This window comes from Pongo pygmaeus, chromosome 12 (genome assembly GCF_028885625.2).
Source record: "Pongo pygmaeus isolate AG05252 chromosome 12, NHGRI_mPonPyg2-v2.0_pri, whole genome shotgun sequence".
Classification (NCBI taxonomy): Eukaryota; Metazoa; Chordata; class Mammalia; order Primates; family Hominidae; genus Pongo; species Pongo pygmaeus.
The window spans coordinates 26,220,348-26,242,799 of NC_072385.2; the positions used below are offsets into that span (position 1 = coordinate 26,220,348).

Consider the following 22,452-nt stretch of genomic DNA (forward strand, 5'->3'; position numbering starts at 1 on the left):
TCTGGGAACACTCTGTGAGCTCCTTAGCCCTGAAACTGTTCTAAGGGGGTCTATAATGTTCTCAGCAGGATTCATGTAATTGCAAAAAGATTAAACGCTATCAAGAGGAGATTAAATACACCGTGCTGGGCACACAGCCCAGCAGTTCCCAAAGAAGCAGATCTGTGTTCCAACAAGGAAAGTCTGTAAGATCTAGCGGTGATCGAAAAAGCAAGTTTCAGAATGGAGCAATGAGAACTGTATCGTTTCTTTAAACACACACATAAAACAAAGCTATCTATTTTTCTATACCATGGATACATATATAGTTTTGAAAATACACATAGGGAAAGTTCTGGAAGAGTTCACCCAATCTGATGGGTCTTTACCTCTGGGGCAGGGAGGGAACTGGATTTGGTGTAGCATCAGAGAGGGCTGATTTACTTGCATGTTTTTACAGGACGAATGTGTTTATTTATAAGTGATGGTTTGTTTTTCTTATTATTAAGACACACAAAGAGACACCAGGACACTGAGGGGCTAGGTGACCCCCTCTGTAGGCACAGATGCGTTCTGGCCTGGGATCCTGTGGTTGGAGGGTGCAGGAGGAGGGTGGCTTTGGGCCGGAGTGGAGGTGTGTGAGATGGAGGCTTGAGCAATGGAAGTGTTTGTGCTTTTAGCCAGACGAATGGAGATGTCTGTTTTCGGCAGGATTTACTGGCCATTGTAAATTACTTTCTATTGCAAACAGTTGCCTCAGGAAGCAATTAAATTTAGATCCTATCGTTCCCAGGCTGGCACAGGCAGGTGTTGACTTGCTGAGGCTTTGCAAAACAGCCCTTGTCTGTCAGAATGTGCCCAGCTGCACGGATGGCAGAATAACCCTAACTCTTGGTGGGATGAGCTGCTGTCTTATAAGATAGTGAGTTCCTTGTCAGTAGGGGTATCCAACTCACAAGTGAGGGGTTGGCCTAGATTGCGACCCTGGGGGCTGCATCCAGAGCTCCATCCCCAACCTTGGGCATAGTGCCTGCCAATCAATGCTTCCAGAATGGACAAAGGTGCTTCCTGATGGCATCCCATCATAGTGTCTTCCACCACAGCCTTAGCCTTCCTGGAGGGGAAAGTGGCTTGTAAACTTGGAAGTGGGATGCATTGTTATAATTACCATTATGATTGTTCTGGGTGTCTATTACCAATTCTACAGGTGCTGGCTCTTACAAGCCAGCCCATTATGAGGTAGACAGGGGATTTATCCTGCAGAGCCCACAGGTTCGTCTGCTCTAGACTGAGCCTGCAGACATCTTCCATCCCAGGGCCAAAGGGTAAGGGCCAGGGTTTCAGGTTCATCAAACTGCAGCCCTGGTCCATTCGTTTAGTGTGAGGAGGGGCACCAGTATGATGAGTGGTTAGTAATGGGTGCAAAGCGGGTGGGGGGATGCCTGGGTATGAGGGCTCCTCTTCCTGGGTCTAGCTCTAGCTCCAACACCTACCAGCTGTGTTACTTGAGCTAATCTCTCAGACCTCAGTTTTACCCTATAAAATGAGGACAATGATGGTGTGAAGTGCATAGAGCTATTATGAGTATTAAAATTCATCAACAAAGATTTTTGTGTAGCTTCTATGTACTAGGAACACGGTTCCCGTCTTAGCTAGCCACCTGCTGAGACTGAAACCCTGAGCCTCCGTTTCTTCCTCTTTGGCCTGCACAGGTCCAGGTTGCTGCTATGGCTGGTTGGGCACCTCCTCCTGCCTCCATTCACCCTACGCCTCATTCCCACCTCCCGCAGCCTGAACTCATGCCCCTTCTTTGGACTACTCAGCTTGTAGCTGCCACACTCTGTCTGCATTATATATGTGGACACTGACTATTACTGGCAGGCCTGGCCACAGAGCCTAGGCCGAGGATTTACTAGTTTGGTCCTTGTCTAGCTCACACTAACCACCTCTCCTTTTTTTTTTTTTTTTTTTTTTTTTGAGGCAGGGTCTCCGTCTATTTCCCAGGATCCAGGATAGAGTGCAGTGGTATGATCAAAACACACTGCAGCCTGGACCTTCTGGGCTCAAGTGATCCTCCCGCCTCCGCCTCCCAAAGCACAGGGATTCCAGGCGTGAGCTGCCGCTCCCGGCCTCACCTGGCCTTCTTAGTCGGGCTAGGTGGGGACTGGGAATTGCACAGGGCCACTTTCAAATCAAAGTCATAAGCACTTTGCTCTCTCCACAGAGCCCTCAGTGCTCTGCTGAAAGCAAGGAGGCTTTTTCCAAGGCTCCAGTTTTTCCTCCAGGGAAACTGAGGCACAAGGCAGCAATGATTCCTGGGGGTCCTGCCTCCGCTCGTCTAGGTGAGGAGCCTATTCCAGGGGCTCCACTCTGAAAACCTAGAAGAGAGGGGCGCGCACTACAATTCCCAGAGGACCCCGGGCTCAAGGGCGGTCCCCCGCCCCCCGCCTCCTCCGCACGACGAAGCCGGGTTCACCAATGGGAGCCCAGAGTGGGGCGAGCAGGGGCGGGACGGGGCGGGACTGCGGGGAGGTGGCCGGCGGGCGGTGCCGCCAGCCAGTAGCTCAGAGAGCGCGGGGTCTGGACAGCCGCGCGCTGCGGGTCTCCGGGCGGGCGCCGCGGGACCTCGCTGGGCCATGGGTAAGCGGCTCTGCGGCGCGGCCCGGAGAGGGGCTCGGTGGCCCTGCAGGGAGGGTCAAGGTGCCGGCGCCGGGTCCCCTCCAGCCCTCGTGGCAGTCGGTGCGCTGTGTGGGGCGGAGAGGGGTCCGGGGTGGGCTTCGGGGCGCGGGCCAAGGGGAGCGAGCCCGGCCCGCGGCTTCAGCGCTCCCCGGCCGGCGCGGAAGGGGTGAGGCTGGGCGTCCGCGCGCGCTTCGAGAAAAGGAAAGACAAAAAGTTTTGGCGGCCAGGGGCTTCCCGGGCGTTTATCTCGAAACTCTTTTCGCCGTCTCTTGCCTGAAATGTGCCGAGCCCGGTACGGCTCTGTCGTCCCACTTCCTGCTGCGGTTTCCACCTCGAGCTGGGCTCAGCTAATTTGTTGTGACAGCTGTCTGCAGCCGCCCCTCCGCCCCGTGACATCCCGCGGGTTTCAGAACCGCGGCGCCGCCGGGCACAGACTCCGGGTCCGGGGCGCGCGGCCCTTTCCTCTGCGGCCGCCGTTTCCTGAAAGAGGCTGCGCGGGTGTGAAGAACTTGCTCAATGCGCTTTGAAGGCTCCACTGTTCCTCTTTCGGCCGCGGGCTGCGCCAATGGTCCGGGGAGCCCGGCTTCTCGCCCCCTGCCCCTTCCTTCTCTTTCCCTCTCTCTTTTCCTCTCCTGTCTCTCCGCCTACCCGCCGCAGCCCCGCAGGAGAGGGGTCGCTTCCCTGGTTGCTCTCCTCTCCTGTCCCTCGTGTGTCCCCTTCTCTTCCCTCGGTCTGCAGAAGGGACGGGGTGGCGGCTGGGGAGCGTCGGGGGAAGAGGGCAAGAGCGTGGGCTGCGAGCTTGCAGGCGATGCCCGGCTTCGCGCTCGGCGGGAGCTGCGGGCCAACCCGGGCCCGCGCTCCGTCCCTCCGCGGTGTCTAGGGGTCGCCCGGGCTGAGTCGCGTCACCCTCCGCACAGCGCCGGCGTGGTGGGGCTTGCGAGGTGCAGGACCCCCGAGGGCCCAGGAGGTCCCGAGGCGCTGCGGGTCCAGTGTCCCTTTGTTTGCAGAGTCTTGGGCCAGTAAGGAGGGCTCCGCGGGCCCCAGGGGAGGACAACAGGTGCCTCTTGCCCCACCCGGGCTCCTCTGGTGGGAGCCCACACGCACGGTGGCGTCACTGCGCCTACAGGCAACGCTAGAGCACAGGAGGGGTGGGAGATCGGGGCTCGAGGGCTTCACCCCACAGCAGAGCTCAGAGTCCAATCCAGGCCTTAGGGACCCGCCTGGGGCCTAGAACTTGGTGTGGCAGAGGTAGAAAGGGCCTCCGATAATCAGCTTCTACAGTTGAGAGACGTCAACTGGCACCTCTGAGCCTCTGCTCCGTAGGTGAAATGGGAACACACGAAACCATCTGAGGAGCTCTCACTGTCTGTCACCACCAAATGTGGCCCAGACTCAGTGGGGAGGGACAGCCCCAGCCTGGAACTGGGGCTTTTAGGACATCCCAGAGCCCAGTAAGAGGGACAGGGGGAGTGGGGCTTGGAAGTTGGTAGCCTCACATTCAGTGTCCCCCGCACCTCCTTCCCTTTCTGTACCCTCTGGTGGCTCTTGTGGCCTCAGCTGCTCCCAGAGCCTGTCTCTCTCGCCCTCCCCCAAGCTGAGGTACTGAGGTCGGGCTGTGGCTTGAGCTGCACCTGTGCCCTGGTAGGGAGTGGGGGTCCCAGGCCCATCGCGTTTCTTCTCACTGCTGGCTCCAGCTCAGCCCTTGGCAGGCCCCCCTCCCCAAACTGCTGGAGCAAGCTCACGTAGACTCGGCCTGGCCGCCGCTCCCGCTCCCGGGCTGCCGAGTGGACCAGCCGTTTCGCCGCTTCAAAGGCTGTCTTTGTTTTGCTCCAGCTCAAGCTCAGAGAAACTTAAGCCAACAACCTCAGCCGAGGGGGCGGGGCGGCGTCTGCTGGTTGTTATTGAGGCCGCTGTTACCATTATTGTGGTAATTGACGCAGTGTTCCCAGTCGGTGACTTTTCATGAAAGGAAGTGTCACTTCCTTCCCATCACACCCAGGGTGAGTGGGGCGGGCAGCAGACAGATGGGGAGGGAGGGAGGGAGAGAAGGAAAGGGGTGTGTGCCTCCAGCAGACCCTTAAACTTGAGAGCTGTGTGGCCTTGTACTAGTCACTGCCCCTCTCTGGGCAACAGGGGTCTGTAAGTCCATTGCGCTCATCCTGCACCCAGGAGGCTGATGTTTCCGGAGCACCTGCTGGGCAGCGAGGTGCCTTGGGGAGGGAGCAGGACAGACAGGCCTCTGATCTTCTCACTGAGCCTGGCTGTGGTTTGTGGGGGAAGCCTCCTTTCTCTTCTCGCTTTTTTCTGCTGAGACCATTGGGCACATTGAGTCTAGCACGCCCATCTTGTAGATGGGGAAAGGGAGATACAGAAGCAGTGACCAACTTGGTAAGAGGTGCAGCCATGCGGTGCTAGAGCCCCTTGCCCCATCTGTCCTCTTGGCCCACTCTCATCTGCTTCAAGCTTGATGTCTGGCAGGGCAGGGGGCCCGCTGACTTCCACACATCCACCCACTGCCCGGCCCCATAGCTACCTTCTAGTCCTGGCTAAGCCCCGTGAGACATCTTAAGTTCGTCTTCAGTGACTCTAAACCACCGCCCCACTGCCTTCACCTTCCTGCCTTTGCATACCTGCCTTTGCTTCGCCAGGTTGGCTGGGCCCTGGCCAGAGCTGGTCCCCCTACTCTCTCAGGTAACAGGTAGCAGTTTTTTAAATGGAATCTCAGTAGGTATCAACAGGTCTTTCCTCCTTCCTCAAGATTATGGAGATAACACCCCTTATTCAAAGATGGCGGGTCCTCTGGGCCCTCCGCCACCCAGGCCAGGGAAGTTGATTCACAGAGTGTGGGGGCCATGCCCCTTCCCAGCCCTCCTTCCCCCCCCTCCCCCCAGCTCTCTGATCAGCCCCCTCCCATCCCTGAGCCTGGATGCCTTAGCAGTCAACACAGACCTGCTCTTGTTAGCAGAGTGACAGGAGCGATGTGCTGGGAAACTGCACATCTACTTGGGGAAAGGGGACGAGTTTGCATCCTCTGAGCACAGATAAGGAACTTGAGGTCTCCCTGCTCCCGTTAGAAAGAAAAAAATCTCTAGCTCTTAGGGATCAGCGTCTCTCAGGAGTCAGACTACCCTGGTTCTGAATCCCAGCTCTGCCATGGATAAGCTGCGTGGCCCCAGGCAAGTTACTGAACCTCTCTGAGCCTCAGACATTATATCTGTTATATCTGGATGGCTGGGAAGATTCAACAAAGCAATGTTGTATGAGATGCCTAGCTCACACCAGCCAGGGCACTGATTTGAGTCGGCAGAGCATATAACTTGAGAACAAGTAGACCTATGGGAGCATCCTCTACTGGAGGGAGTGACAGACTAACATCTTCAGTGCTGGAGTTTTAGGATCTGGGAGTTGAGCTTGACTCAGACAGGAGCCATGGAGTTGGAAAGAAATCAGACTCATAGTACAGGAAGAGCCTCAGGCAATCCTCCTGCCCAGCACCCTGCCGCACCCTCTGTCTGCCTAGTGAGGGACTGGGTCACTAGGAGCCCAGGCTCATCTTCCGGTGCAGCCACCTAGCCTGCCTCGGCCCTCTTCCCAGCAGTGAAATGAGGAAATCGCAGGGGGGGCTTTTGTGGAGTGAACTACCATTATCAGGGTTTTTCTAACACCATTTTCTAGCTGCACAAAACTCAAGGAACAAACTAGGAATAAACCTCCCCAAGAAAGCACAGGGGCTTTTTAAGAAGGAACTTCTGAGGACTGCAGAGGGAAACCTGAGTTATGGAGACACATGGTCCTGAAAAGAAAGATGCAGTACTGTAAAGGTATTATTTCTCCTCAAAGTAGTTTCTAAATTTAAATGCAATCAAAGCCCCAGTAGTGGGGGTTTTTTGTTTGTTTGTTTGTTTGTTTTGGAGACGGAGTCTGTGTCACCCAGGCTGGAGTGCAGTGGCCTGATCTCAGCTCACTGCAACCTCCACCTCCTGGGTTCAAGCGATTCTCCTGCCTCAGCCTCCTGAGTAGCTGAGATTGTTGGCGTGTGCCACCACACCTGCTAATTTTTGTATTTTTAGTGGAGATAGGGTTTCACCATGTTGGCCAGGCTGGTCTCAAAGTGCCTGCCTTGGCCTCCCAAGGCCAGGCACTCAAGTGATCTGCCTGCCTTGGCCTCCCAAAGTGCCAGGATTACAGGCGTGAGCCACCGCACCTGGCCTTTTTTTTTTTTTTTTTTTTTTTTTTGAGTTGGAATCTCTCTCTGTCGCCAGGCTGGAGTGCAGTGGCATGATCTCAGCTCTCTGCAACCTCCATCTCCTGGGTTCAAGCGATTCTCCTGCCTCAGTCTCCCAAGTAGCTGGGACTACAGGCATGTGCCACCACGCCCAGCTAATTTTTGTATTTTTAGTAGAGACGAGGTTTCACCATGTTGGCCAGGATGGTCTCGATCTCTTGACCTCATGAGCTGCCCGCCTCAGCCTCCCAAAGTGTTCTTGTTTTTTTTGTTTTTTTTTTTTTTTTTTTTTTTTTTTTTTAAAGAGAATGTAACAGAATTATCCCAAAGTTCAGATGGAATATTTTTAAAAGATGAGTAATATTGGGGAACTTGCCCTCTGGATAGTAAGTTGTTTTATAAAGCTACAAAAATTAAAACAGTGTGCACAGGTCCTAGCATCTCACTGTGAATGAAACAGAATAGAAAGTCTAGAAATAGTCCCAGATGTGTTCCTTACAAGCATTGACATTATGGGGAAAGTAGCATTTTACACCATTGGGGGAGGAGGCCACTCACTGGGACCCCCCAACCAATGGGGGAAAAGTATGGCTAGGATCCCTATTTCATCCTGTATACTGGAATAGATTCCAGATGTGTTACAAGTGAGTAATGAGACAATAATCACTATCATCATCATTATTGCTTGCTGGATGGAGAAAGGTGAAGTCTGGATGACATTCTTATGGAGAGCAGTTTTCTTTTTTGCATTTGATCCCCCACTTCCGTTACAAATAAAACATGTAAGGCATTGTGCCAGGAAGGAATCTGCACACACAGGCAGGGGACAAGGCAGTAGTGCGGTGGCTCACAGCAGCGCAGCAGCAGCTATCAGGGGCAAGTGGGTTTCTCCTGCCTCTGTGGGCTGAGTGGGGCTGGGAGACGGGGCCTCCAGCTCCATAAGCCTTTTCCCTCCTCCACAGAGCCAGGAGAGGGCCCACCCCACCCCACAGGTCCTGCCTGCCTGGCTCCCAGCTCTCTACCTCCCAACGCCGGACCTGCATGGCCCAACATCTATGGCAGCGGGTTTCAAGCTTATTTTTTATAGCAGAACCCCTTTTACAAATGTAACCCTGATCTGTGAATGATCAGGGAAAGGGAGGGATTAGGGCAGCCAGGGACAAGACAGAGGGCACCCTGGAGACCAAGGAGGAGAGGACTCTCCCTTCTCGCTCATCTAATGCTGCAGAAGTGGGGACCCAAAGGCCTGCAGCGCAGAGGGCCCTGGCAGGACAGAGCACTAACCCTGAGAATGGAGACCGAGTTCATCTGGGGACTCAGCTGGATACAGAGATAGAATGTTTCCCTTTGTGGCTTAGGGCGACAGCTCTAATCCCTTTCCCATCTGGGGTTAAACAGCTCGGATTGGTGACCTCCTTTCCAGGTAACACGAGCACCCAACTCCAGGAGATTTTCCCCCGTGTGGTCCAGGCAGAGCTTGCAAACTCTGAACCACGCAGAAGGGACTAGAGCCCCTCTCGCCCTGTGGCTTACAACTTGGCTGCCCACTGGGATGCCCTGGGGAGCTTTCAACCCTGCTGCCCCACCTTGGACCTTAAATCAGACTCTGAGGATGGGGCCGGAGCATTATGCTCCTCCAGGTGATTCTGATGGGCCCTGTCTAACTACTGTATTTTTCTGAAGCCCAAGGGGCAGCGACTTGCCAAGGGTCACATAGCAAGTCTGTGACTAAGAAGCCCCAGTCACACCAAGGAAGACATGGAGAGGGTCTGTCGATGCCAAGGCTCTGGGGCAGCAAGAATGAGGGGAGGGGATGTGTGAGCTGAGGGTAGCAGGCAGTGGGAGAAGAGCCGGTGGAGGAGGTGCTTCTGGACCTGGAAGACTTCAGGAATTCACAGATAGCTAGCAAAGAACTCAAGGATCTTCCTCTCCCATTTCATAGCAGGGAAGACTGAAGCACAAAGTCACAGAGGACTTGGATGGAAAGGCATCAGTCTGGTGGGTCACTTGTTAGTACCCAGGATTTCTGGAGACTGGTGGGTCAGAGGCTAGCCCAAGAGGGTGGCCCTGGTCTCTTTCTCTTTGACAGGCCTTAGGATTGGTTTCTCTCCAGGCTTACTTGGACTCTTCATGAAGGCCTTGCAAATGATAACCACAGCAGCCACTGGACCAGAATCAGACTTTGTTTTGAATCCTGGTCCCCCAGGGAGGCAAGCGAACTATAACCATTCTGGCTTCAGATTCCCCCTCTTTAAAATGGAATTCCTCTGGGACTGAGGGAGAGAATGTACAGGCACACCTTGCTCTATCATGCTTTGCTTTATTGTACTTCACAAATACAGCATTTTTTACTCATTGAAGGTTTGTGGCAACCTGGCATCGAGCAAGTCTATCGATGCCATTTTTTTTAACAGCATGTGCTCACTTTGTGTCTCGGTGTCACATTTTGGTGAGTCTTACAACATTTCAAACTTTTTCATTATTATATCTGTTATGGTGATCTGTGATCAGTGATCTTTGATGTTACTATTGTCATTGTTTTGGGGTACCATGAACCCCACCCACAAAGTGAACTAAATCGATAAATGTTGTGTGTGCTCGTCCTCCACCTGCTCCATCGACCAGCATTCCCCATCTCTCTTCCTCTCTTTCTCTTCTTTGGCCTCACTGTTGCCTGAGGCACAACAATATTGAAACTGGGCCAATTAACAATCCTACAATGGTCTCTAAGTGTTCAAGTGAAAGGAGGAGTTACAGGTCTTTATTTTTAAATAAAAAACTAGAAATAATTAAACTTAGTGAGGAAGGCAGGTCGAAAGCCCAGAGAGGCCGAAAGCTAGGCCTCTTGCACCAGTTTGTCAAGTTGTGAATGCCAAGGAAAAGTTATTGAAGGAAATCAGAACTGCTATTCCAGTGAACACGCATGGTAAGAAAGCAAAACAGCCTTATTGCTGGTAATGGAGAAAGTTTGAGAAGTCTGGATAGAAGATCCAACAAGCCATAACATTCCCTTAAGCCAAAGCCTAAACCAGACCAAGGCTCTAAATCTCCAATGCTGTGAAGGCTGAGAGAGGTGAGGAAGCTGCAGAAGAAAAGTTGGAAGCTAGCAGAGGTTGCTTCATGAGGTTTAAGGAAAGATGCCATCTCCATCACATAAAAGTGCAAGGCGAATCAACCAGGGCTATTGTAGAAGCTGCAGCAGTTTATCCAGAAGATCCAGCTAAGATCATTGATGAAGGTGGCCACACTACCACAGATTTTCCATGTAGATGAAACAGCTTTGTATCAGAAGAAGATGTCATCTAGGACTTTCATAGCTAAGGAGAAGTCAATGCATGGCTTCAAAAGACAGGCTGACTGCCTTGTTAGGGGCTAATGCAGCTGGTGGCTTTAAGTTGAAGCCAGTGCTCATTTATCATTCCAAAAAACCTAGAACCTTTAAGAATTATGCTAAATCTACTCACTCTGTGTTCTAAAAATGAAATAACAAAGCCTGGATGACAGCACATCTGTTTATAACATGCTTTACTGAGTATTTTAAGCCAACTGTTGAGACCTACTGCTCAGAAAAAATTCCTTTCAAAATATTATTGTTCATTGACAAGGCAACCAGTCATGCAAGAGCGCTGATGAAAATGTACCAGGAGCTGCATGTTGTTTTCATGCCTGCTAGCACATTTATTCTAGAGCCAAGGATCAAGGAGTAATTTTAAGTTTCAAGTCTTATTATTTAAGAAATACATTTTGTAAGGCTGTAGCTGCCATAGATAGTGATTCCTCTGATAGATCCGGGCAAAATACATTGAAAACCTCCGGAGAGCATTTAAGGTACATTCGTGGTTCGCGGGAGGAGGTCAAAATATCCAAGCATTTGGGAGAAGTTGATTCCAGCCTTCATGGATGACTTTGAGGGCTTCAAGACTTCAGTGGAGAAGACACTGCAGATGCAGTGGAACCAGCAAGAGAACTAGAGTTAGAAGCAGAGCTTGAGGATGAGACTGAATTGCTGCAATCTCATGATCAAACTTGAGTGGATGAGTTGCTTTTTATGGGTGGGCAAAGAAAGTGACTTTTTTTTTTTTTTTTGAGACAGCGTCTTGTTCCATCGCCCAGACTGGAGTACAGTGGAGTAATCTCAGCTCACTGCAGCCTCCGCCTCCTAGGTTCAAAGGATTCTCCTGCCTCAGCCTCCCAAGTTGCTACCCGAGTGGGACTACTGGGACCTGCCACCACACCCAGCTGACTTCTGTGTTTTTAGTAGAGACAGGGTTTCGCCACATTGGCCAGGCTGGTCTCAAACTCCTGACCTCAGGTGATCCGCCCACCTTGGCCCCCAAAGTGCTGGGATTACAGGCGTGAGCCACCGCGCCCATCCTAAAGTGGCTTCTTGAAGTGGAATCTACTGGCGAAGATGCTGTGAACGTTGTCAAAATGACAACAAAGGATTTAGAATGTTACAGAAACTTAGTTGATAAAGCAGCAGCAGGGTTTGAGAGGATGGACATCAGTTTTGAAAGTTTTGCTGTGGATAAAATGCTGTCAAAAATAGCATAACATGCATGCCATGGAGAAATCTTTCACGAAAGGAAGAGTTGCCAGGCGCAGTGGCTCATGCCTGTAATCCCAGCACTTTGGGAGGCTGAGGTGGGCAGATCATGAGGTCAGGAGTTTGAGATCAGCCTGGCCAGTATGGTGAAACCCCGTCTCTACTAAAAATACAAAAATTAGCCAGGCGTAGTGGCACGCACCTGTAGTCCCAGCTACTCGGGAGGCTGAGGCAGAAGAATCACTTGAACCCAGGAGGCAAAGATTGCAGTGAGCCAAGATCGCGCCACTGCACTCCAGCCTGGGCAACAGAGCGAGATTCTGTCTCAAAAAAAAAAAAAAAAAAAAAAAAAAGGAAGAGTTAATGGATGTGGCAAACTTCATTGTTGTCTTATTTTAAGAAATTGCCACAGTCACCCCAGCCCAAGAAACCACCACCCTGAGATCAGTCAGCAGCCATCAACATGGAGGCAAGACATAAGAACACCTACCAAAGCAGGACCATTCAGTGGCGAAGGATTCTACCCCGTGCCTCTGAGTACCACTGGCCCCTGGCTTACGCTGGTTTGGGTTTCTTGTTCCTGAGGAGATTCTTTTTCTGTCTGGGATGGAAGGGAAATCTCATAGGTTCCTAACAATAAGGATGTCCTGGGAGGGAGTGAACCAATTCATACTTGATTAACAAAAGAACAAAGGACAGAAAGGAAAGGTTGTCAGAAGACGTGGGTTCCTGGTCTGGTATCTGCTGCCAGCCTGCCATGTGGCCTGAGGCAGTTTCCAGTGGTTGTGGTTTTTGCAGTGGCAGAGATGTTGCGTTTTTGCAACCATCAGCACATGGTGGTTCTTAGTAAAATACAGCCCATGGCTTCTCCTGCCTGCCACGCAGGGTTGTTGTGAGCCTTGCTCGTTCCAGCTTGGCATCTGCTGTGTGGGGTATGGGAAGCCTCACCAAACTATCAGGGAGCCCCAGGAGCCACAGGCAGTTCAGCCAGGATGGCTGTGAGTAGCCTAGGGTGACGGAGGAGCTGCCCATGGCCGGGGGCCGGAGGAGGCCACCCAGAGGAAGGCACTTGTCAGCAGAGACCTGAGGGGTCACCAGGACCCTTGCAGGTGAGGGGAGCATGTGGCATTATTAGGGCAGTTAGAACTCTGCAAATGCTCAGGGAAAGGTCAGATGTTCCTGAATATTCCCGGAGGAACCACTACCCAGGGACCCCTGTGTTGCTTTGGGGCCACAGCCATAGGATCCTTTAGCTCTCCAGTGAGACTGAGCTGCTTCTCAACTCTGTGTCTGAGCAGGGGCAGATTTTGGAGACAGGATTTCCCCAAGCACCACAGCCCAACCCCGGCCTCCTGTGACTTGACCTCAAGGTGGTTTTGCGTTTCCTTCAAAGATGTGGGGAGATAGCTGGAGCAGAGGAAAGAAAAGGGGCAGGTGTGGAGCGGATGCAGCGGGTTGTGGGGGAGCGGGGAGGAGGGCCTCTGTGTGTGTGTGTGTGTCTGTGTGTGTGTGTGTGTGCATGTAGCCTGTGTGCAGCCAGGGACACACCCCTTCCCCCTGACCAATTCTTTTTTTTTTTTTTTTTTTAAATAATAGAGACGGGGGTCTCACTATGTTGCCCAGACAGGTCTTGAACTCCTGACCTCAGGTGATCACCTGCCTGGGCCTCCCAAAGTGCTGGGATCGCAGGAGTGAGCCCCTGCACTGGCGCCCTCTGGCAACTCTGATTAGGAGTAGGGAGACTGCTCCTGTTCCTCCCTGCTTGCGTCTCATGTGCTCTCTCCCCACCCCTTCCTCCTTCCTCCTTCCCTCTCTCCTTGCAGCAGCCCCTGTCAAAGGGAACAGGAAGCAGTCCACGGAGGGTGACGCCCTAGACACACCTGCATCCCCCACACCTGCTGGCGAGCAGAACGGGATCCAGAACCCCACCTCACTGGAGGTGAGTTGACTCCCTCTGCTGACTCCCTGGGCGCTCTTCCCTGCCACCCTCACCTGTGCTCCGCCTCCAGGTGAACCTGGACACTCCCCAAGCTCTCAGGAGGGAGATATGTTCCTACTCTGGCCCTGCCCAGCAGCCAGGGGACTTACTTGTCATCTGTGGCAGAGAGTTTCAATCTTGGTTTTTGTAGCAGAACCCTTTTTTGAAATGAAGATGACCCACCACCCTGATCCATAAAACAGACAAAAGCTCCAGCCCATGATGTAAAACCACATTCACATCCATTCATTCAGATGCATAACATGGGCGTATAAAGTCACTCAGTGAGACCAACAAGACTGTTTCGATGAGCACAGAATCTGAAGGGGGAGCTGCAGGCAGCTTTTTCGGAGCACAGTCGGCCCCGGCTTTCATTCATTTTGGCCATTTGCTTTGGTGGCACAGTCTGGAAAAGTACCCTGATTCACGCAGAAAAGTGGTTGCAAATGGTAGTTGTCTTTAGCAGCTTGCCGGGAATTCAGAATAGAGGCCTGGAGGAGCAGATTGACTTGCGCAATTATGAGCCTTCCTTCTGAGGTCTGCACAGACCAGCCCCAGGGCCCCAGCATGTTATGATTTCATGGGTGATATGTGAGTTCCTATGTTGTTTCTTCTCAGAGGTCTTTAATACCTTAAAAACACTGAACTATTACAGAAGCTATTTACAATAACAAAAAAAGTAAAAACACTGAAACTTGAATCAATTATTATTATTATTATTTTTAGACAGAGTCTCACTGTTACCCAGGCTGGAGTGTAGTGGCACAATCTTGGCTCCCTGCAACCTCCAGCTCCTGGGTTCAAATGATTCTTCTGCCTCAGCCTCCCGAGTAGCTAGGATTACAGGCATGCACTACCAGGCCTGGCTAATTTTTGTATTTTTAGTAGAGATGGGATTTCCCCATGTTGGCCAGGCTGGTCTCGAACTTCTGACCTCAAGTGATCAGTCTGCCCACCTCGGCTTCCCAAAGTGCTGGGATTACAGGTGTGAGCCACCGTGCCCAGCTGGATCAAATATTTTTGGAACACATGGCTGTCTGCGCTGTCCTAGTCCAGATGGTTTATGTCTTGGAAGCTGTCTGTTCTCTGAGCAGGGTATGGGCCCTGGGCTCTCTGCCCCGAGCCACTCGCTGGATGAACGGCATCAGCAGAGATTGCCCCTCTGGGACCCGCAACCAAAAGTCCTGTGCCCCTGACAGCAGTGTGCAATTGAAGCCCAGAACTTCACCTCCCTGTGCTCAGCACTGCAGGCTTGGGGCCACACAGAGGCTCGGGGAATGTGGGCCTGACAGAGCAACCCCACGGCACCAGAAAGCACTGAGCACCTTTGCTCCTTCAGCTTTTCCCTCTGCGGTTATGGGGGAGTCCCAGGGACACTGAGCCTGCCCTCCTGGAGCTCCTAGTCTGGCAGAGGAGCTGACACAAATATGACAAATCAAGAACAAGACAGAGAAGTGACCCTGGCCTGGAGAAGGCTGGGGACTGCTCTCGTGGCAGCCTCTGGAGCCAGCTGCTCTGGGGTACCCAGCCTCCGGGGAGGTCCTGGACTCTAGCTCCTGTCCTGGGGCGCTGAGAGCTGACACCTGTGCCTGCTGAACCCAGGAACTGCCACTCCCTCTCAGAACAGTGGCTAGGTGCTCTCTGGGAAACTGGGGTTGGGGCAGGTACCTTATTCTTCCTGCAGCCAGTGGTTTCTGCACATCCCCAGCAGCCAGCCACCAATTGGGGCCCATCCCAATGCCTCCTGTTTTCTCCCCAGGACTCCCCCGAGGCAGGCGGGGAGCGGGAGGAGGAGCAGGAGCGGGAGGAGGAGCAGGCCTTCCTGGTCAGCCTCTACAAGTTCATGAAGGAGCGACACACGCCCATCGAGAGGGTGCCCCATCTCGGCTTCAAGCAGAGTGCGTCCCTGGGGTGCAGGCAGGGAGGGGGGCCCAGCAGGGGACCCCGCCCAGGCAGGGCATCGGGCAGGCACTCCCACTCTGGGTGACCCAGGTTGCAGATAGAAAGGAGGCCTCCCTCCAGGCTACCACTGGGCCAGGGGTGCACAGGGCACAGCCTGCCCGTCTATTGCAGTGGCCCTGGCTGGGTGTGTGCTGGTCTCTGCCTGGCCTGTCAAGGCACCAGGAAGGGGTGGCAGGCTGTCCCCACCTCCCACAGAGACTGACGGCCAGCCTGCCCCTCTCTCCCCCAGTTAACCTGTGGAAGATCTACAAGGCAGTGGAGAAGCTGGGGGCCTATGAGCTGGTAAGGAAGGCACCTCCCAGTCCTTGCCAAACTGCATATCCCTGGGGTGAGCCTGCAGCGCTGTCCTTGCCTCTGGACAGAGGAAGAGCCAGGATCCCCAGTCCTGCCCCTGCGTCCCTGCCTCCCTGCCTCCCCCGCTGGTACTCTGCTGCTCAAAGCAGCTTTTCAGCCTTCCCCATCTGTTCTGCCCGCCCCGTATTGGGAAAACTGCTTGGGCCAGCAGTCCGTGGCCCTAGGAGGGAGAATCGGCTGGCCGCTGCTGGAGCCGCAGAGCAGCTGCCAAACTGCAGTCTTTCGAGTCCCTGCGAGGGCGGCCGGAGCTGCAAGGACCCCGCCGCCAGGGGGCGCCCGCCGGCCGCGCCCTCACGAGGTGCCCTTGCAGGTGACCGGGCGCCGCCTCTGGAAGAACGTGTACGACGAGCTGGGGGGCAGCCCGGGCAGCACCAGCGCGGCCACGTGCACGCGCCGCCACTACGAGAGGTACGGTGGGGCGGGCTCGGGTGCTGGACGCCGCCTGCCCTGCGGGGCTTTGGCCGACCTTGCCTGGAGGGCCGGGTGGACTCTGCCCGGAGCTGGCAGCGTCCGTCCTCAGCGCTGTGCCGTCCTCAGAGCTGCGGGAGCCCAGGCTGGCTGGGCACAGTCACTGAGGGAGCTGAAGCTTTGGGACCAGGAGAGGGCCTTCCTCGGCGCCAGCGGGGAAAGGGGCTCAGAGGAGGCTGCAGAGGCCCATGGAGGGGATGGGCGCCGGCCTCCTGGGGGACATGCGTGGTTCCTCCCCAGGCTGGTCCTGCCATACGTGCGGCACCTGAAGGGGGAGGATGACAAGCCGCTGCCCACCTCCAAGCCCAGGAAACAGTACAAGATGGCTAAGGAGAACAGGGGGGATGATGGGGCCACCGAGAGGCCGAAGAAGGCCAAGGAGGAGCGGCGCGTGGACCAGGTAGGCCTGCGGCTGGCTGGGGCCACCCTGTCCCTTGCCTCTTGTAGCTCCCTACCCCACAACTCCCTGTGGCCGCGGAGCTGTCTGCTCAGAACACACAGAACCTGCACCCAGGGCGGGACTTGCAAGGTTCCAGGTTCTCCACAGATGGTTGTGCAAGTGGACTCTGACCTCCAGCCTGCGCCCACCCACCAGGCACCTGAGGCTCTGTCCACTCAGAGGACAGGGCACCTTTGGAAAATTCTGCACAGAGGACTGCAGGGGCTAGCGGGGGACCTGGGCAGGCCTGAAAGTGCCACCTCCTGCTCCTCAGGTCAGGATGTGGGGCTCAGGCAGCCCTGAGGCAAGGCTTTCCCTCATTCCAGATGATGCCAGGAAAGACCAAAGCAGATGCTGCTGACCCAGCACCACTTCCCAGCCAGGAGCCCCCCAGGAACAGCACAGAACAGCAGGGCCCAACCTCTGGGTCTTCTGTGTCCTTTGTGGGTGCCAGCGGCTGTCCTGAGGCCTACAAGCGGCTCCTATCCAGCTTCTACTGCAAGGGGACACACGGCATCATGTCACCGCTGGCCAAAAAGAAGCTCCTGGCCCAGGTGAGCAAGGTGGAGGCCTTGCAGTGCCAGGAGGAGGGCTGCCGCCATGGGGCAGAGCCCCAGGCGTCCCCAGCTGTTCACCTCCCAGAGAGTCCCCAGAGCCCCAAAGGGCTGACTGAGAACTCCAGGCATCGGCTGACCCCTCAGGAGGGATTGCAGGCCCCGGGTGGCAGCCTCAGGGAGGAGGCGCAGGCGGGCCCCTGCCCGGCAGCCCCCATCTTCAAGGGCTGCTTCCACACCCACCCCACCGAGGTGCTGAAGCCTGTCAGCCAGCACCCCAGGGACTTCTTCTCTAGACTTAAAGATGGGGTGCTATTGGGGCCTCCTGGCAAAGAGGGGCTGTCAGTGAAAGAGCCCCAGCTGGTGTGGGGCGGGGACGCTAACCGCCCTTCTGCATTCCACAAAGGTGGCTCCAGAAAGGGCATCGTCTACCCCAAGCCTAAAGCCTGCTGGGTGTCCCCCATGGCCAAGGTCCCAGCCGAGAGCCCCACGCTCCCACCCACCTTCCCCAGTAGCCCAGGCCTGGGCAGCAAGCGCAGCCTGGAGGAAGAGGGTGCTGCCCACAGTGGGAAGAGACTGCGGGCCGTGTCTCCCTTTCTTAAGGAGGCGGATGCCAAGAAGTGTGGGGCCAAACCTGCAGGGTCCGGCCTGGTCTCCTGCCTTCTGGGCCCAGCCCTGGGGCCTGTGCCTCCAGAGGCCTACAGGGGCACCATGCTGCACTGCCCGCTGAACTTCACTGGCACCCCGGGCCCCTTGAAGGGCCAGGCTGCACTCCCCTTCAGCCCCCTGGTCATCCCGGCCTTCCCGGCCCACTTCCTGGCCACTGCAGGCCCCTCGCCTGTGGCCGCTGGCCTGATGCACTTCCCCCCAACGTCCTTCGACAGTGCCCTCCGCCACAGACTTTGCCCGGCCTCATCTGCCTGGCACGCACCACCAGTCACAACCTATGCAGCGCCCCACTTCTTCCACCTCAACACCAAGCTGTAGGCCAGCCCATGGTGTTGTGTACACTGTGGAGTCGACAGGGGCCTACAACAGGCAGATGCTGCTGCCAGGGGGCTCTGAACTAGTGCCTGCTACGCAGGACACCCGGGCCATGCCCCTGGCTGGGCAGCCTGGCACAAGTGAAGAAGGAGGCAGTGGGAAAACTGTGTTTGTCTCAAGGCAGCAGCCTGAACCCAGGAGCAGAGGACCCAGTTTTTATAAGGCCCTGGGAGAGGGTGGGCAGCTCCCACTGCCCCAAAGCAGAGCTGGAAGCACCCAGGTTGCCTACGGAAAATCCAATAAAAAGACACCAGTGTGAATCCACGTAGCCCTGCGGTGTGCGTGGTGTGGGCCTTTGCAACGGCAGGCAAGGCGGGGGTGAGCTTGTGGGTGGGGCTGCCATTAGGGGGCCAAGGAGATGGACCTGAACGCCACTACCCCATTCAAGAGCGGGCCCAAAGCAAACCCCAGCCTCTGCTGTTTAGGCAGCCTCTGACATCTGTCCTTGCCTTCAGTCCAGTTTCCTAGTTGAGCTTCAGGGAATGCTTGCTGCCTTCTTCGTTGTGGAGATGGGGATTGGAGGCCCTGGGAGCGTCAGTGACTTGCCCAGTTTCCCCTGGCAGGAGGGGCAGGGGAGGGCTGCCCAGGCTGTGTGACTCCCGTGCTCTGAGCAGTACCCCAGGCTGTTACCAGTGCCCCTGGGGGCTTGGGGTGTGACCAGGAAGCCTGAGTTGGTCTGCCTTGGTGGTGGATGTAGATTTCTGGGGCCTGCAGCCGAGCCCTCTCTGCAGCCCCACCCCACTTGCCTGACCCACATGGACAGGCCAGAATGACCACTGGAGTGAAATCACCAGAGGTGCCTGGAGGGAAAGGGGAGCAAATCCACTGGTCTGGGCCTGGGTGTCTGCATCGGTAACAAGCCCCTGCGGTTTCAGATGTGGTTGCCCCAGGGCTCATATTAGAATCCCTGCGGCCTGATGCCCTGCTTCCTGCAGGCCGGATGGGAGCAGGGCCTTGGCTCAGGAGGAGGGAGGGTGGGTTCTTTTCAGAGGCACTGTCCCCTCCCTCCACAAGCAGCCTGCACCCAAACAGCTTCACATGTAGTCCTGGAAAAGTGGGGCTACTGCTGGCCAAGCAGAGGGCAGATGTCAGGGCTACAGGTGTGAGCAAGTCAGTGGGTGACACGCACCACTGGAACTTACCCTGGCCGCTGAGGCTGGGGCTGGGGCTGGGATGCTCATGAACTCCGGCCATGGGAAGGGCCCCCATAGTTTGCAGGTAGAGACGCCAAGTTCAGGGACGGGCAGGGTCTTGCTTGCCCAAGGCCACCATCCACGATGACAGAACCCAGGCCAGGGAACATGCAGCATGCCTGGCACCAGGGAGTGGGTGGCCAGGCCAAAAGGGCACCCTATCCAGCCCCTGCCCCTGGCCGCCTCCTTCAGGAGCAGCCTGTGGAGGAGAGCTCAGGCACCTTCCAAGCGAGGCCTGTGACGGGTGGAGGGGCAAAGAGTGGTGGTCCCTGCTGTTGAGAGCGCTCAGGCTCTGCAGGGGCATCTCCCAACCTTCCACCTCTTTCCTTCTGAGAGATGCCAAGATGTCAGCCTGAGCACCTGCAGTGACCAGCTCTGAGCTCCGCACTGCCACATGCGCCTGTGTGCAGTCCATCTCTCCCAGCCGCGGAGGCTCAGTGGATGATAAAGAATGGGGAGGGGCTGGGTGCAGTGGCTCACACCTGTAATCCCAGCATTTTGGGAGGCCAAGGCGGGCGGATAACCTGAGGTCAGGAGTTTGTGACCAGCCTGGCCAACATGGTGAAACTCCATCTGTACAAAAAATACAAAAATTAGCCAGGCATGGTGGCGGGCACCTGTAATCCCAGGTACTTGGGAGGCTGAGGCAGGAGAATAACTTGAACTCGGGAGGCAGAGGTTGCACTGAGCCGAGACTGTGCCACTGCACTCCAGCCTGGGCAAGGAGCAAAACTCGGTCTCAAAAGAATGGGGAGGGAGCCGAGTTCTGCCCACCCTCCAGGCCCTGGGTGCTGGGCCACAGATCACTGGGGTCAGATCCCCTGGATAAAAGGGGAGGTGACCCTGTTGTGTGCAGGGTCCTGCCCAGGACGGGGCAGGGTGCCCTTCATCTGCGAAGCAACATTGGCCTGGCCCTGGACAAAGATGCGCAGGCGGCTCAGCGCTGTGATCACGGCGCCCTCTGGAGGCCGATCTGGAGAATGCACTTCCCGTGGGACGTCTGTCCTGGGCAGGTGGGCGCCCTGGGCAGGACGCAGGGGACCCTGCTTTTGGCACAGATGCTAGAGCCGGATGTAGTCATGCTTCCAGGGTACCCAGTGCTCCACAGCCCGGTACTAGCTGTACCCGATTCTCGGAGGGTAGCGTCCCGGCTCACAACCGGCCTGAATGGTGGGGTCCCGTCAGTGCCTCTGATTCCTCAGTGAGCAGAGACCGAGGACAAGTACCAGGGCTGGAGACCTGAGGTTGAGGGGAGGAGGGGAGGAGGGGACGAGAATGAGTGATCTCAGACGGGAGCACCGCCATGCCCTGGGGCCTCTGGGAAGCACTTGGTTCCACCTGAGGTTGGTGGCACGGGTTTTGGGTTTCGGCGGGACCAGGCCACAAGCTGTGTGAAGATTCGGAGTAGGGGAGAGCCAGGTTCCACCGAGGCGGCGCTGGGCCGGGACAATCTGGCACAGCAGAGCGGGACAGGGAGCTGAGGCGAGTGCAGGGAGCGAGGCCAGTGGAAGGCCTGGAGTCCAGGCTGGGTGCGGGGAGCCAAGGACGATTGGCGGGACTGATGGAGCGCAGTGGGGCTCCGAGAACCGCGGGACTCAAGGAGGTGGCCTGGGGATAAGAGGCGTGGCTGACGTTCCCTGTACCTGGGTGCACTCGTGGGAGTGAGTGGAGGAGAGGAGGCCAAGGAACGAAGGGGCTGGGGCGTGGGAATCCTTGGAGTCACCGCCTTTGGGCCAAGGTCAGGCAAGAAGTGGGGAGGAGGAGCTCGGGGTCCACAGCAAGGCCACGATGCAGGGGCAGCAACATGGGCTGGCAGCAACCCCCACCTCGGGACAGCGTGGAGAAGCGACCTGCACTGGAGGGAGCTGAGGGAGTGGTCTCAGGGTGGGCACAGCCACGGGCTGGCGGGGGAGGAAGCAGAGGGGCAGCTGGGAGCCCAGGCAGGGAAGTGAGAGACCTCCACCACTCAGCCAAGGTTTACACTCAAAACCAGAGGGTGGGCTAGGTGCGATGGCTCATGCCTGTAATCCTAGAACTTTGGGAGGCCAAAACAGGCAGATCATCTGAGGTCAGGAATTCGACACCAGCCTGGCTAACATGGCGAAACCCCATCTCAACTAAAAATACAAAAATCAGCTGGGCGTGATGGCATGCACCTGTAGTTCCTGCTACCAGGGAGGCTGAGGCAGGAAAATCACTTGAACCCAGGAGGCAGAGGTTGCAGTGAGCTGAGATTGTGCCATTGCACTCCAGCCTGGGCTACAAGAGTGAAACTCTGTCTCAAAAAAACAAACAACAGAGGCTGCTGACAGTGGCCTGAGATGTGTTTAATTTTTTTTTTTTTTTTAAGAGATGGGGTCTTGCAGTGTCACCCAGGCTGGAGTGGTGCTGTGGCTATTCACAGGCAAGACCATCATGCATTGCAGCACCCAAACTCCTGGACTCAAGCAGTCCTCCCACCTCAGCCTCCCAAGCAGCTGGGACTACAGGTGCATGTCACGGCAGCCAGCTAAATGTTTTTAAATAGTTGCCAGAATTTAAAAATCAGATTTCACATAAAAATGTGGTATCAGGCTTCTCTTTAAAAGCCAGAATTTCTGGCCAGGCGCTATGTCTCACGCCTGTAATCCCAGCACTTTGGGAGGCCGAGGCAGGCAGATCACCTGAGGTCAGGGGTTCAAGACCAGCCTGGCCAACACAGTGAAACCCCATCTCTACTAAAAATACAAAAATTAGCGGAGCGTGGTGGTGGGCACCTGTAATCCCAGCTACTCTGGAGGCTGAGGCAGGAGAATCACTTGAAACTGGGAGGCAGAGGTTGCAGTGAGCCAAGATCGTGCCATGCACTCTAGCCTGGGCGACAGAGTGAGACTCTGTCAAAAAAAAAAAAAAAAAAAAAGAAGAAAGAAAGAAAAGAAAGAAATCAGCACGTGCTACGCATCAGGGCTCCCCCCGCCCCCAGCCAGGGGTCAATCACCTAACAGGACGCACTGGCGACTCAGCTCCAACTGCCTTCTCTCCCTGGGGTCCC

General features: G+C 55.6%; 1 protein-coding gene and 1 pseudogene across 6 annotated transcripts; both read left to right on the forward strand.

The window, feature by feature from the left end:
- The first annotated feature begins 2,511 nt into the window (after window positions 1–2,511).
- On the forward strand, window positions 2,512–18,492 carry ARID5A (AT-rich interaction domain 5A). Of its 6 annotated transcripts, none has more exons than XM_054475835.2 (7): window positions 2,512–2,619; window positions 13,253–13,368; window positions 15,167–15,305; window positions 15,599–15,651; window positions 15,875–16,131; window positions 16,432–16,591; window positions 16,957–18,492. In XM_054475835.2, exons 1-7 carry the CDS (start codon window positions 2,616–2,618, stop codon window positions 18,169–18,171), a joined length of 1,944 nt encoding a protein of 647 aa, XP_054331810.1. In that variant the 5' UTR covers window positions 2,512–2,615; the 3' UTR covers window positions 18,172–18,492. The 6 variants fall into 6 exon arrangements, with proteins under 6 accessions (XP_054331810.1, XP_054331811.1, XP_054331806.1 ...); XM_054475836.2 differs by having other exon boundaries at window positions 16,034–16,131; XM_054475831.2 differs by having other exon boundaries at window positions 15,875–16,591.
- LOC129030493 (uncharacterized) lies at window positions 2,626–4,671 on the forward strand (annotated as a pseudogene).
- Window positions 18,493–22,452: the final 3,960 nt, after the last annotated feature.

Coding starts and splice junctions, on each gene's coding strand:
- ARID5A (XM_054475831.2), top strand. Junction 13,369..15,166: donor AGAACCCCACCTCACTGGAG/GTGAGTTGACTC, acceptor TTTTCTCCCCAG/GACTCCCCCGAGGCAGGCGG. Junction 15,306..15,598: donor CCATCTCGGCTTCAAGCAGA/GTGCGTCCCTGG, acceptor TCTCTCCCCCAG/TTAACCTGTGGAAGATCTAC.